This window comes from Peromyscus maniculatus, chromosome 21 (genome assembly GCF_049852395.1).
Source record: "Peromyscus maniculatus bairdii isolate BWxNUB_F1_BW_parent chromosome 21, HU_Pman_BW_mat_3.1, whole genome shotgun sequence".
NCBI classification, from domain to species: domain Eukaryota; kingdom Metazoa; phylum Chordata; class Mammalia; order Rodentia; family Cricetidae; genus Peromyscus; species Peromyscus maniculatus.
This window is the reverse complement of record NC_134872.1, coordinates 51,310,173-51,323,720: the sequence shown is the minus strand read 5'-3', so window position 1 is coordinate 51,323,720 and position 13,548 is coordinate 51,310,173. Positions and strand designations below refer to the sequence as shown.

General features: G+C 47.1%; 1 protein-coding gene across 1 annotated transcript in view; it reads left to right on the top strand.

Annotated features, from left to right (window-relative positions):
• The window catches only part of Clic5 (chloride intracellular channel 5), a 97,838-nt gene extending 85,801 nt beyond the window's left edge, over positions 1-12,037 (top strand). The window contains exons 5-6 of the mRNA XM_006991503.4: positions 3,685-3,866; positions 7,428-12,037. Coding sequence (XP_006991565.1) covers positions 3,685-3,866; positions 7,428-7,595 — 350 coding nt within the window. The 3' untranslated portion in view covers positions 7,596-12,037. The remainder of the gene's footprint in view (positions 1-3,684; positions 3,867-7,427) is intronic.
• Positions 12,038-13,548: the final 1,511 nt, after the last annotated feature.

Here is a 13,548-nt window from a genome sequence, read left to right as displayed (position 1 = left end):
AACATTAGTCATCATGGGTCACTGGGCGCTGTAGCCTGCCTAAGGTTTGTGACCCCAGCCTGTGTCTCTGAGGGTTTCTCTCTCTCTCTCTCTCTCTCTCTCTCTCTCTCTCTCTCTCTCTCTCTCTCTCTCTCTCTCTCTCTCTCTCTCACACACACACACACACACACACACACACTACTATCCCCTGTCATCCTGATCTCTTTTTATCCATTTTACCAGAGTGGAAAGTTCACTGTGAGTGGTTTCATGATCCAAATGCCATCAGCCAAAAGAAATCATTCAATCCTGTGGCTTCAGGACTGAGTCGGCAGGCAGGAGGGAGAAGGCTGCAAGAGAGTATCTTGGTACTGTCACTGCTGATCTGTTAGCCTGGAGTGTTTCAGCATGTGGGTACAGTGTCCCTGTCTCCCTCTGATCATCTCTTTCTCCACGGTTTGTCACAAACGAGGATGCCGGGGGAGTCACAGGGGACATAGTTATGGCTATGTATTAAATATACAAGGGATGGGACTTGACTTTAGAATTGAGGCTACTCAGAATCTCACATTCTCTGTTGCATCTTGGAATGTTTGAGAATATACTGATTTGAGAGTGTGGGAGGATTCACACAGATAGAAGGATTGCTGCTAAACTGAGTCACAAAATAACAGTGGTAAGCAATGGCCGATCTGGTACAGTCCGGGTCCTCACATCAGGAACTCTCCCTGTACTGAGTTGAGTGAGCCTAAAAGGGTCCATGCATGAACCTGGAGATCTTCATTGTCATTTCTGAGATGAGGAAACTGTCATTCAATGCCATTGAGGAGCTACCTCCAAGCATGGAGAGGTACCAGGACCAGGGGCACAGGTGGGATTTATGGTGCCCAATGCTAATTCAATAAGCTTAAACAGGGATGTGAAAAAAAATCATGCCCAAGGTCTTGGAGAGGGCTCTTCAGTTAAGAGACCTTGAAGCTATAACCTCAATAGTGAGGTATTTAGGCAAAATCCAAATCCTAATCCAGGGTAGCTGCAGTTCATGTGGCTTCTTTCTGGTTTCTCATCTCATGTTTCTATCATGACTGACACAAACTGCAACCTCAACACTCTGGACCAAGAATATACAGGAGCAGGTTAAGTTACCGACAAGCCGTGAGCACGCTCAGCATGTGCATGTCGTATGTCATGTTGTAGTCATAATGGAGCGGATGCAGCTACACCTGTTATTAAACTTTACCCCTTCCATTTCAAGAGCTCATTTGACAGATAGCTGGAATCCATCCAGAGCTAGTCTCCCAAAATCTCCATCATTGCTTCACATCCATTTGCCAAAATCCATTGTTATTGGTCAGCAAGTTCTCCAAGAGACATTTGGAGTTAGGATTTGGAATGTCTACTTTCCCTTTTCCTACTCCTTCGTATCCCTTGATTGATATCAATCGACCAAAATTTAGCAAGTATACCATGTGTCATGGTCATTTTTAAATGTCAACTTGCCACAACCTAGAATTGCCTAGGAAGAGAGTTTCAATTGAGGATTTATTTAGATTGGGTTGACCAGGAATTATATTGATTATCCATTGATATGAAGAGATTTTAGCTTATTGTGGGTGGTACCATTCCCTAGGCAGCGGTGGGGGGTGCAGAGTGTGTGGGGAGCTGCCTGACTTATACAGGACAGGGGAAACCTGCATAAAAGAGCAAGCAGGCAAGATGGCAGCCAGGGAATATTTGTTTCACTCTGCTCTTGACCATGGATGTGGTGTGGCCAGCTGTGACTTCCCTACAAAGATGATCTACAATTTAGTAGGGTGCCAAATACACCCTTTCTTCCCCAACATGGCCTTGTATCAGGATGTTGTAGCAGGACGACAGAAATGAAACTAGAATACTGTGTTATTTTTTCCCTTTCCCGCTGTGATTGGGTCTTTGCCCTACTCTGCCACTGAAAGGAGTACAGGGATTTGAGCAAGCAAACAAACCCAGCACGAAGCCCAATTGCTTTGGGGAGAAAAGCATAATAAGTATTGTCTAGTGCCCACCCTCTGCCTTAGCCCTTGAATAGTCTGCTAATCCCATCGCAGTCTAGACAATCGCTGAAGGGAATTCAAGCATTCTTCCCAGCCCTCTTGCTCTGTTCTCTCAAACTGGAAACACAAAGCAGATGATGAAGACGAGTTCAAATGCCACACCAGGGAGAAGGGAGGATTGAGACACTAACGGCCAGCCTCTAGCTGGTTTCCAAACATTCCAGGAAGTGTTCTGCGGCATTGTCTCACACTGGTGTCCTTCCACTGTCTCCAACAAAAGGCCTCCTATGAACAGACAAAAGTGGGTTAGGTACGTGGGAGAGGCTAATTACAGAAGGCACATCTGTGAAACCACGAAAAGGAGGGCAGACCCCACAGTTTCTCCTCTGGATGGCCATATGCCCCTTGTATCTGCGGCCATGTGGATCAGCTGGACTCCCGGGATCTCAGGAGCACAATGTCTAACAGAGTCTGGGTGTTGGGGGTGTCGAGGAGCAGGGCTGACGTCACAGGGACAGTGGTCAATGACCAACCGGCCATCTATTCTGCAGCGACCCTGTCTATTCAGGTGTCCAGTTTCCACGTCACCTCTCTGTGACTAAGGGGCTCTATGCTCGTGTGTGGCTAGATGAATTAGCTGCTAATTCATTGGGATTGGAATATAAACATCTTCTGCCATCTCGTCTTCCTTTAGGTGTTCATTCTTTGAGTTGCATCTGCGGCAGGTGATGGTCTCTATGCAAGTGGAATTTCATGCACATTGCCAATGGCCACTCCTGTCCGGTGCAGTGGCCTGGCCACTTGGGACTGCTGTGAGCTGTCCGCTCTAGATGAACCTCCAGTGTCTCTCTGATACCCACTGCACCTCTGCCAGTCTCCCTAAACAGGACTGCTCTCATTCCTATGCCCTGTCCCCTGAAGGTCCCCTCCCCTTCTCCAGCTAGGTTAGTCAGAGTTAATGCTACCACAAAGCTGGCCCTGTCTTAGGACTTCTGTGTCATTTTTAATCACTTAATCAGCCCTTTCTACAAAATTATAGTGTGTGTGTTTTTTCAATCATTGACAAAATAAAAATAGATAAAATAAGAAAATAGCAGTTGCCTAATGTACCTGCTGGAGATAAGCTCTGTGAACATTCGGCATGTGCTCTGGCTGCTGAAATTCTTTGCTTAATAGAAGACACATCTTAATCAAAGTAAAAGGAATTTAATCAGTTAAAGGAATGGCTGGTGTTTTAATCAAAGAAATAACTAGTGTTTACTTCTTGGCTAATTTTTCAAATTTATTTCATTTCTACGTGTGTGCGCGCACGCGCATGTGCACATGCATGCATACACACAAGTAACTACAGAGGCCAGAAGAGGATGTTAGATTCCCTAAAGCTGGTTATTGGTGGCCATGAGCTGCCTGGCAGGGGTTCTGGGCAACAAATTCCAGTTCTGGTAGAGCAGCGACCATTTGGCCATCTCTCCAGCCCTACGGTTTGCCTTTTTAGGGTATTTAGTACACTCGGATTGAGTCATGTTCATAGCCACTAGGGGTTCCATTGTGTGTGTTGAAACAGCAGAGTAGTGATGGCAGGTGATTCAGCGTCCACCTGGTCCACTCTGCAGTCCCTGCGGCTGTGTTTTGGGAGAGGGGAGTTGACCCTCCTTTTGTTCTTCCATGCCAGCCCTTGAGAGAGGCTTGACGAAGGCATTGCAGAAGCTGGATGACTACTTGAACACCCCTCTGCCAGAGGAGATTGATTCCAACACCCGTGGGGATGAGAAAGGGTCTCAGCGCAAGTTTCTGGATGGGGATGAGCTGACCCTGGCCGACTGCAATCTGCTCCCGAAGCTGCATGTGGTCAAGGTAAGAGAGGTCTGTGCATGGATAGTGTCCGTATCTCAGGCCCAGCCAACTGGGAGAAGGAATCAAGGGAAGTAACTAACTCCTGGGAGCCAAGACAACTCTGGGCTCTGAAGTCAGATCTTTTAGGGACCCAAGATCAGCTGCCCTGCTTGCTGGGTGAATAGCCTCTCTGAGATTCAATTTTCTTAAATTAGAAAAAAAAATATTTTACCTACATGTATGCGTGTACACTACATATGTGCCCCATGCCCATGGAGGCCAGAAGAGGGTATCAGATTCCCTGGAACTGGAGTTACAGATGATTGTGAGCTATCATGTGGATGCTGGGAATTGAATTTGGGTCCTCTGGAAGAGCAGCCAGTGCTCTTAGCCACTGAGCCATCTCTCCAGCCCTTGGGCTTTCCTTTTCATTTATGAAATAGTCACATGTTGTTTATCTCTAGGGTTATTGTGGGACTCAGCAAGGCATGAAATTGCTTATTATACTATAGGGGCTCACTGTATAATTAGTGCAATGCCACTGTACACACAGTTGCGTCACAGCCTCGTCCTGGAGTTATCCCACCATGCATTCCTACCTGCATTAGGTGGGACCTCATAGATCTCTTTGCGCAGACTCTGTAGACGCTCCCTCTGGTACCCAGCTGTCATTTTCCCTCCCTATTGGCTGAAGGAGCAGAGGCTGCATAGGAGCGGAGCAGAGAGTACCCGCTTGCTCTCAGGGCACTTACTGCCCGTCTGCACCATGTACACCCGTCCTTAACTATACAAAAGTCACAGTCTGGAAGTTTTTAAGAGGAAATTTTAGGGGTTATCTCAAGCAACCTCCAAACCCACACTAGTCTACTTCCTGCTGTGTCTGTGACAGTCTTCTGTGCAGTGAGGTGGCACATTTCTGAGTGATGAGGAGCGTCCCCCCGCCATCTTACTGTTGCACACAGCTCTGATTCTTAAAGCATCCTTCCTTACATGGAGTTCAAGCACGTTCTCCAGAGCAACATGGGTCAGTTCTGTTCCTCTATCTAATTGGAAGACAGCATTTGGATTCTCCCAAATTTTGTAAACAGACACCTCTCTTTCTCTCTTGCTCTTCCTCTCTCGTGTGCATGTGTGTGCTCATGCACACACGTGCACACATGCACACACGTGCACACATACACACATCTAAGTATATGCACACGGAGGCTACATGTTAACACTGGGTATCTTCCTCAATCCCTCTCCACCTTATTCTTTTAAGGCAGAGTCTCTCAGTGAACACAGAGTTCACCAATTTGGTTAGACTAGCTGACCAGTGAGCTCTAGGGACCCCCCTGTGTCCATATCCCAGCACTAGGATTCTAAGTGTGCACAGCCACACCTGTTTCTGTCTGTGGGTTGCACTAGGAATCTGCCCTCAGGGTCTCATGCTTGCAGACACTTTACTGAGTCAACCCTCTCCTTAGTCCACCCTGACCCCCATCCTTTTTGATGCTCACTGTCTGGACTCTAGACACGCTCTAGACACTAAAGCAACATACAATAGGGTCTTATGACCAAACAGTCCCTGGTTTTTACCCTGTCCATGTCTTACCATGTCCTTCTGCCAATCATCTCTGTGAAAACAGGACCTTTTCCAAGTGTGATGGCCCTTTAATAAATACCAACTTATAGGTAATATGATCAGCTGCTATGTGTCTTTCAGGATGTTCACGTAATTTCTGCCCCTCAATGAGGAGAAGGCGAGCCTATTGTTCAGGGTATATCTATTCCTTTTAGATGAAGTACTGAGCGATACTCTCCTCCAATCAGAGAACACATCAGCTTGTGGTGACGTCACTTAGGTGGTCATTCACATGTGAGCATCCCACAGTCCTGGATGAGAGCTAAAACTGTGGAGGGGATTACACGCTCCTAGCACAGGCCAATACAACACTTTAATATGAAGACATTTTAGGCTCAGGGCCAAGCTAAAGATCCCTTGGAGGATCAGCCAAGTGTGTCCCTTTGAAGTCATTAATTGTCGTCACACACCCCACCCACCATATTGCGCTTTCTTCTCCTGTCCCAGAGGAATAAGCAGAACCATTAGGTATGTGTGGTGCCCACCCAGTCACACAGTGTCACCGTGATATAATGGAAAGATCAGAAGACCCAAGTCTAATTCATCATCTGCCACCAACTAGCAGGGCAGAGTAGGGCAAGTCGTTTGATCTTTTAGGATTTCATTTTTCTTGTGCCTAAAAGGAGAGGTGTGGATCAAATTCCCTAGCTCCCCTTTCTTTCCTTCCTTCTCTCCTCTATCCGACATGTACAGGCAACTCACCCAAGCATCCATCCTTTGTCAAAGCAGGCAAACACAAGGCGCTCTCAGGCTTCTACACTATCCTCCAAATGCCTCAGATCCATCCAGCCCTAATGACCAAGTTAATCCCCTGTCCTTGGAGACAGTTCAGTGGCTTTCTAGCTCTGGGAAGCTGGGGATCAGAGGGAGGATGGCCTAGGAGGGAACAAAGGCTGGGCCTGGACTCCTGTCTCCTTGGATTTCTGCTGATCCAGCTTATCAGATCCAGGGACCTGGCAAAACTCTGTGGTGCAGAGAGCATGAAGGGGAGCCAAGGCAGTTTGGCCTCAGATGCCAAAATTTAATCTGGGTGGTGGGAGCTAACTGTTTTCATATGAAACAGCAAATTGAGAGCGTAAGCAATGAAGGTCCTCGGGACGCCAGAGTTCTGGGCACCCCCGCTCCTGCATCCCTTCCTGTCAAGTCTGTCCCCATCCCAGGATGCTGAGTGGCTGTGGCCCACACTCACTGACAGCCTGGTCTAAACTTCCATGGGTGGGCTTTTCCTGGCCCAGCAACAGGGACGGTGCTCTCCGTGGGACAACTTGGAAGAGAGATAACACATATAAATGCAAATATAGATTCTTTAGTTGCATGTCTGCTCTTTTCAAGTGGATAAAGATAACCCAGAATATGTGTTTTAGTTCGCTTTTCTGTTGCTCTGTTAAAACCAGACCAAGGGCAACTTGGGGGTCCGTTTGGCTTCCACTTTCACATCACAGTCCATCGTAAAGGGAAGTCAGAGCAGCAAGACCTGAAGCAGAGGCCAAGGAGGAACACCACTTACTGGCTTGCTCCCCTTGGCTTACTCAGTTACCTTTCTTACATAGTCCTGGCCCGCCTGCCTAGGGATGGCACCACCCACGGTGGGCTGGGCTCTCTAACATCCAGTAACAATCAAGAGAATGGCCCCACGGACACATCCACAGTGCAACCAGATGAAGTTCCTTCTCCCAGATGACTCTGGTTTGTGTCAGGCTGACAAATTTGTGTAAAGTTGATCTAATTTGAGATCCTCCTGCCTCAGTCTTGTGAGTATTTGGATTACAAGTTCATGCCTTCAGGCCAAACTTGCGCACAGCAGTTCTTAGTAGATTCATCCTCTTTCCTTCCTAGCCAGCTGTGCTGAACGCAGATGTGCCTGATAGGCACAGCCACTCCTGAAATGGTGGCTCCAATCCCTCCTAATGATTTGTTTCCTGCCTTCACACCAACTCCATCTTGTCATCTTTGTTCAGATTGTGGCTAAGAAATACCGGAACTACGACCTCCCGGCTGAGATGACGGGCTTGTGGCGGTACCTCAAGAATGCCTATGCACGGGACGAGTTCACCAACACCTGCGCGGCTGACAGCGAGATCGAGCTGGCCTACGCCGACGTCGCCAGGCGCCTCAGCCGATCCTGAGCCTAGCTGTCTGGCCAGTTCTGCAGCAGAGGAATTCTACTTCTCCTAAAGGCCTTCAGCTCTCCAGACACTTCTTCCTCATTGCCTCGAGGAAACATTTAAAAGGAAAAAAAATAAGGCCACACCTTGCTGGCACCCCTGAACTCAACTCCAGCCTACTACCTTCTAAGATTAGTGCCATCCTTCTGCCGTGGCCCGCAGGAGCCTGGCAAGAGGAGGGACTCGGCGGCTGATCTTCCCACCTGCTGGCCAGATCTAGGGTCAGTGTCTCTGGGGTCAGTTTGGAGAGCTTCCCTGGGATTGCCACTGGTCCCTTCTGCCAATATCATAATGCTTTCTCAGATGCTTCAGCAACTTCAATGTCAGCCTCTCTCCCACCCCCCTCTTCCTCAGTACCCGAAAGGCCACAGTCAAATATCATCATGTGACCATCTCATCCTTAGGGAGTGATCCATGCTTTGATTGGGAGACAGTGGGGGGGGGGAGGGACTCAACTGGGTGTGGCTCTGGGAACCTAGCCTAGCAGCTCCCGCTGCTCACTTGTTTCTGACAGAGGGCCATATTGTAAGGACCCCTTGGGTGCACCCCAATTTGCTGCTGTGCTGGGACCTGGTGCAATACAGTTATGTCCCGGCCAGCACTGACCCCAGCTTTCCGTCTGTCTCCATCCACAAAGGCAGTTGACCGATAATTCTAGACGAGGTGACCCAAATGGAGAGGAGCTTCTGGGAAGCAATGTTGATGCCAAAAGGCCCGCCAGGGTCTACAGCCACAGGGGCACTGACTTCAGAGCTGTCATCCACCGGAGATCACATGAACGGGTGTGACTGTGTTCTTCAATGCCTGGCTTTGGGTTGGAGAAAGAGATGGGAGGGGGAGGGGAGACGGGAGGAGATAAAGTTTGCGTTTGATGTAGCCTAGGAAACCTTTAGACCCGCCTTCTCTCTCATTACCTAACTCTATCAACCATAAAGCAGACTCCAACATCGGCCAAAAAATGTCTTCCAGGCCCTTCCTAGTCACTTCTGGATGTGGGTTGCCACCTGGGTGTGCACAGGCTCCCGGCTTCTTCAGCCCCAGCCTCTGATGGAAGAGAAATTCTCTTTTGGGAATGGTGTGATCAAGGGCTGCCTTAGGAAGAAGGTCCATGGGTCTTTCTGACAGGGAAGCCACCACTTGAATTTGGAGAATATGTGCTGTCCTGGGCTCATTTTCCCACTATCAGACTCTCTATCAGATTTTTAAGAAAAAAACGGTCTGTATTTTTTAAAGTTGTTATTTCTCTCCTTAGTCATTCTCTTTGTGTTTTACCTACAAAGCTCATGGGGCCTGAACATGGGAACCTAGGCTAACCAAGCGCTATGACAAACGAGTTCATCGTTAGCTCTTCCTCGACCAGTGAGCTAGTGAGCGCCTGGGAGAAATCCATCTGCGGGGCCTCAACTCCAACAATCCTGCTTTCTGTGTTGCCAGTGGAGGGCGAGGCTCCTGAGGGCCGGAAAGCCCCTGGACTTGGCTCATTACTCTGGAGGGTGGGGAGCAGGGGTCCTTTCCATAGAAACATCAACACGTGCTAACAGTCACTGGACCCACCTGCCTCTAGGGATCGCCAAAGCAAAGCGTGGCCATTGATCCGCGGAGGGAGGAAGCCGGAGGTCTCCCTAGCCCATTGGGGAAGAGGACTCTGCCTGTTAGGCCATTTTATAAACCTGAAAGGGCTTTGAAGACGCAAAATGAGTTGATTCATTTCCACCCTACAGGAACCTTTCCACAGGCTCTCGGCAAGCTGCCCCCGGGGGATGTTTGAAGTGTAGCACTGCTGAGGGAACAGCCCTTTTACTGCAGGGAGGAGCCCCCAATGGGCCTCCCTGAGCTTCTGGAACCATCCGGAAGGCTGTTTAATTAATAGGAAACCCCTGCTGCTTTCAGGAATCCTTCCCAGATCTCACAAGCAAGCAGGGTGAACCCCAAGCAGCTCACATCCCTATGTCCTTCAGGTGGGCTGATGTTGAAGATGAGTCTACCAGTATACATACATATAGAGGGGTCCCAGAGGGAGGGGAGAATACTCAGGACCCGCGGGTGATCTTCCGAGCCCAGAAATTGGCAAGTCTTTAAAAATAAACAGCTCAAGCTGAGTCAATCCTGTTTCTAGAAGGTCCTCCTGTGGTTGAGTTAGTTTTACATCAATAACAATATTTAGGCAATGTTGGATATTATAGGATTGATCATAACCCCTTTAAAGAGAGGTGAGATTATAGAAGGGACCTCTTCCAAGTACCTGAATTCAAAAATAATTTTAATGTTATCAGATAATCATAATGTTATCAGATAATCATAATTAGACTGACCAGTGTCTTAGGGCATAATTGTCATGGTATATACAAAGAGCAATAAAGTAAATGATGGTTGCACCCCACTCCCACCTCCGGCTTCTCCCGTGCCTCTAGCTCCTTTGGACCTTGGCCTTAACCTTGTCATGTGTAGGGTTCACCATCTGCAGCCACCCTGTGGTGAGGTTCCAAGCCCCAGCTCAGACTGTGTGCAAGGGTCTGCAGCGCACACTACCTGCAAAGACTGGGTAGGAGTTATTCTGGTAAGTGCCAGTCCCTCAGGAAGCATTTGAATAACAGAGAAAGGAAAAACTATTTTGATGGAGCGATTTCATTTCTCACCTTGGATTGTCACATGACACAATCATGCGTGTGTGTGTGTGTGTGTGTGTGTGTGTGTGTGTGTGTGTGTGTGTAGCTGATGGCCCGTGGTCAGGACAAATCTCAGTCCTGCAGCCACTCGGACCCAAGTAAACACACAGAGGCTTATATTATTTACAAACTGTATGGCCATTAACTCAGGCTAACTATTGACTAGCTCTTACACTAAACTTAACCCATAATTCTTATTTATGTTTAGCCACATGGCTTGGTACCTTTTCTCAGTTCTGCCTTCACATCTTTCTTCCTCTGTGTCTTGCTGGCGACTCCTGACTCAGCCTTCCTCTTCCCAGAATTCTCCTTGTCTGCTTATCCCACCTATACTTCCTGCTTGGCTACTGGCAAATCAGCATTTTATTTATGAACCAATCAGAGCAACACATTCACAGCATACAGAGTGACTTTACCCACCGTGTGTGTGTGTGTGTGTGTGTGTGTGTGTGTGTGTGTGTGAAGTGGAAGGCAAGACAGACAGCTAGATTCAGACTCAGAATTACTGAGTTGAGTGTATCTATCTATTTAAAACTGCCTACATCTTAGGTTGACCCAGAGAGAAGGCATTTGTTAAGGTATTAGGAACTATACACAATAAGATAGAAAGTGAATTTTTTGTTGTTCCAGAACATTGCATATTCCCCTGAAAAAGAAAAAAATATTGCTAAATTCGGGATCACAGACGTGTGTATATCTCACATCTTAAACGGAGGATTCAGATAGGCTCCTGGCAGCAAACAAATCAGTTGCAGAGTAGGACACAGTCAACCAAACAATCCCAAACTAGTTTCAGCTTGCTGGTAAATGGCCCTGTCCCTGGAGTCCTTTGGTGCTGGTGGGACCAGACAGCATCTTGATCTTTTCATCAACAAGAAGCTGCTCTTAGAGTGAGATTTGGGGCGTGTTTCTGGTACCTCTTGGTTCTTGTGAGATGAGGCAACAGTAGCAAAGACAGTGCCTGTGCTTAGAAGTGGGCATTCCGCAGACAGACAGACAGACAGCCATCGTGGAGTGGAGCATGTCCACTACAGACAGATATTGAATGTCTTAGAGTCCCAGGAACCTGAAAGGCCCTGGCAAATTGTTAAAAAGGAAGCCAAGGCAGAAGCTGTGTGTCCATCTAGTAGGAGTTCACCATCACTAAAAGTGTTTGCATCTACAATAAAATCATTCTGGAAGCAATAGGTGTCTGGCAGGTGTTTCTGGGGTTCCCCTCCATTCAGCTCAGCTGCAAAATGAGTCAGGAAATTAATGTGGCCTTGCTTGGAAACGCGAAACATTAACTTGGGGTTGAAACTAAGTTCAGTGATTCTCAAAGGTTATATTTTGAGACCTAAGTATTTGTAACATATATATTCATATCTATTATATATACCTCTATATGACATTAAGAAAGGTCTTTATGGAATGTGAAGGAAAGAAGTGTGCCTATGAAGCACCAGATTCTGCCATTGGGAGAACCCTGGGGATCTTGTCATTTTGGCCTGGGGGCCCGTCTACAAACGGGCCAGTGACCTTGTATCTACTGCTCTCTACCACTCAAACTAACAGCTTGTGCAGAGTTACAACTGCATTCTCTTCCCCCTTTACAATATTCCTCTTTCAGCCTAGTTTCAAGACACTTTCATCTTGTTATTAAGTATGAGTCAAACTACACAATCCTATTTAATGTTGTTGAAAGAAAAATGGATCTATTCTTTACCACCACCACATACACTACCAAATATAAACAAAGCATTGTTTCCATATGAGGTTTGAGTTAAACTGTGTTTTCTATAAAATCAATCTGATATTCGGCAAAACAGTTTTGAAGACATGGTATTTTTGTATATAGCTAAAGATGGCCCAACATTAACTATGAATAGATTTATAGCAAATATCAGGCTAGGATCTGGCTTGGTTGGTAGAGTGTTTGCTTAGCATGGATGAAGTTCTGGGTCAGTTTGCCACACTGCAGAAACCAGGCTTGGTAGTGAACACTTGTAATCCCAGCGCTAGGGAGGCAGAGGCAGCAGGGTCAGAAGTTCAAGGTCGGCTACATAGTAAGTTGGAGGCCAGCCTGCTATGTGAGGCCCTGTCTCAAAACAAAACAACAAAATAAAAACAGGCAAACTGCTCAGCTGCTGTTTACATTTGTATCCCCACCCCTTCCATCCCACCCCCACCCTCATCACCTAGTTTTTCCACTTTATAAGCTGAAGAATTAACGAATTTAGCAATTCTAATTAATGCTATGTAGACACTCCAAGTGATGGTAACTCACTTTTCTTGAGACCCATAACTGTGGCGAGAACAGGCCTTGCTTTCAAGCCTTACAAAACGCAACATGCCTTGGAGTACACACCTTGTCGAGTGTTTTCTTCTTATCTCCAGCCAGCTGTAGATGCATTTCCCAGCCTTGATTGGTATTGACTGAATAAAGTTGGTTTATTTTCAAATATTACAAAAGAGATCACTGGACTTCTTTGAGGGGAGGGGTTATGCTGTTTTAAATGACAGCATAAAATCTCTATTTTTTTTTTCAAATAAAGATTCTCTCCTTTCGCATGAAATGTACTCATTTTTTAAAAAATTAAACCCCCAAACAAATATAAAGGTGGGACTGGATGCCGCTCTGTGGTAGAGCCCTAGAGTGCAAGATGCCATAGGTTTGATCCCCAGGCTAGAAAGAAAGAAAAAGAGGGGGGAGGGAGGGAGGGAGGGAGAGAGAGAGGGAAGAAGGAGGGTGGAACAAAGAAGGAAAAGAGGAAAGGGGGAAGGAAAAACGGAGGAAGGAGAGGAAGTGGGAAGAGAACAGCAGGGAATCGAAAGGCTTGAGATGTAGCTGTTGCAATTCCATTTTTTAAAGCAGGCAGACTGTAAGGTCTTTGACAGCACGTGGGTGAGGGAAAACACTACACCCTTAGCAGCCACACCTCTCATTTCCACTCTGCATTGTCATACCAGAGGTAGACCAGAAAGCTAGAGCCCAGTGTGAGTTCAACTATCAATCTGCTTGTTCCCAAATCTCCCTTCTGTCTCTCATGAGCCCCATCACATCTCCAGCTCTAAGCCTCCAGCCTCAGCAGAACATCACTGATTCAGGACTGAGGTTCCCAGGGTCTCTGAAGCCAACATGATCTCCGATGAGGCCACCTATGAGCTAAGGTCTTGGCCATCTTGTAGGGACTCTGTGCAGTGAAAAGAACCTTTGAGAATCTTAGAAGTTACTGAACAGAAGCATCAGGTCCCACTAATGACTGTGT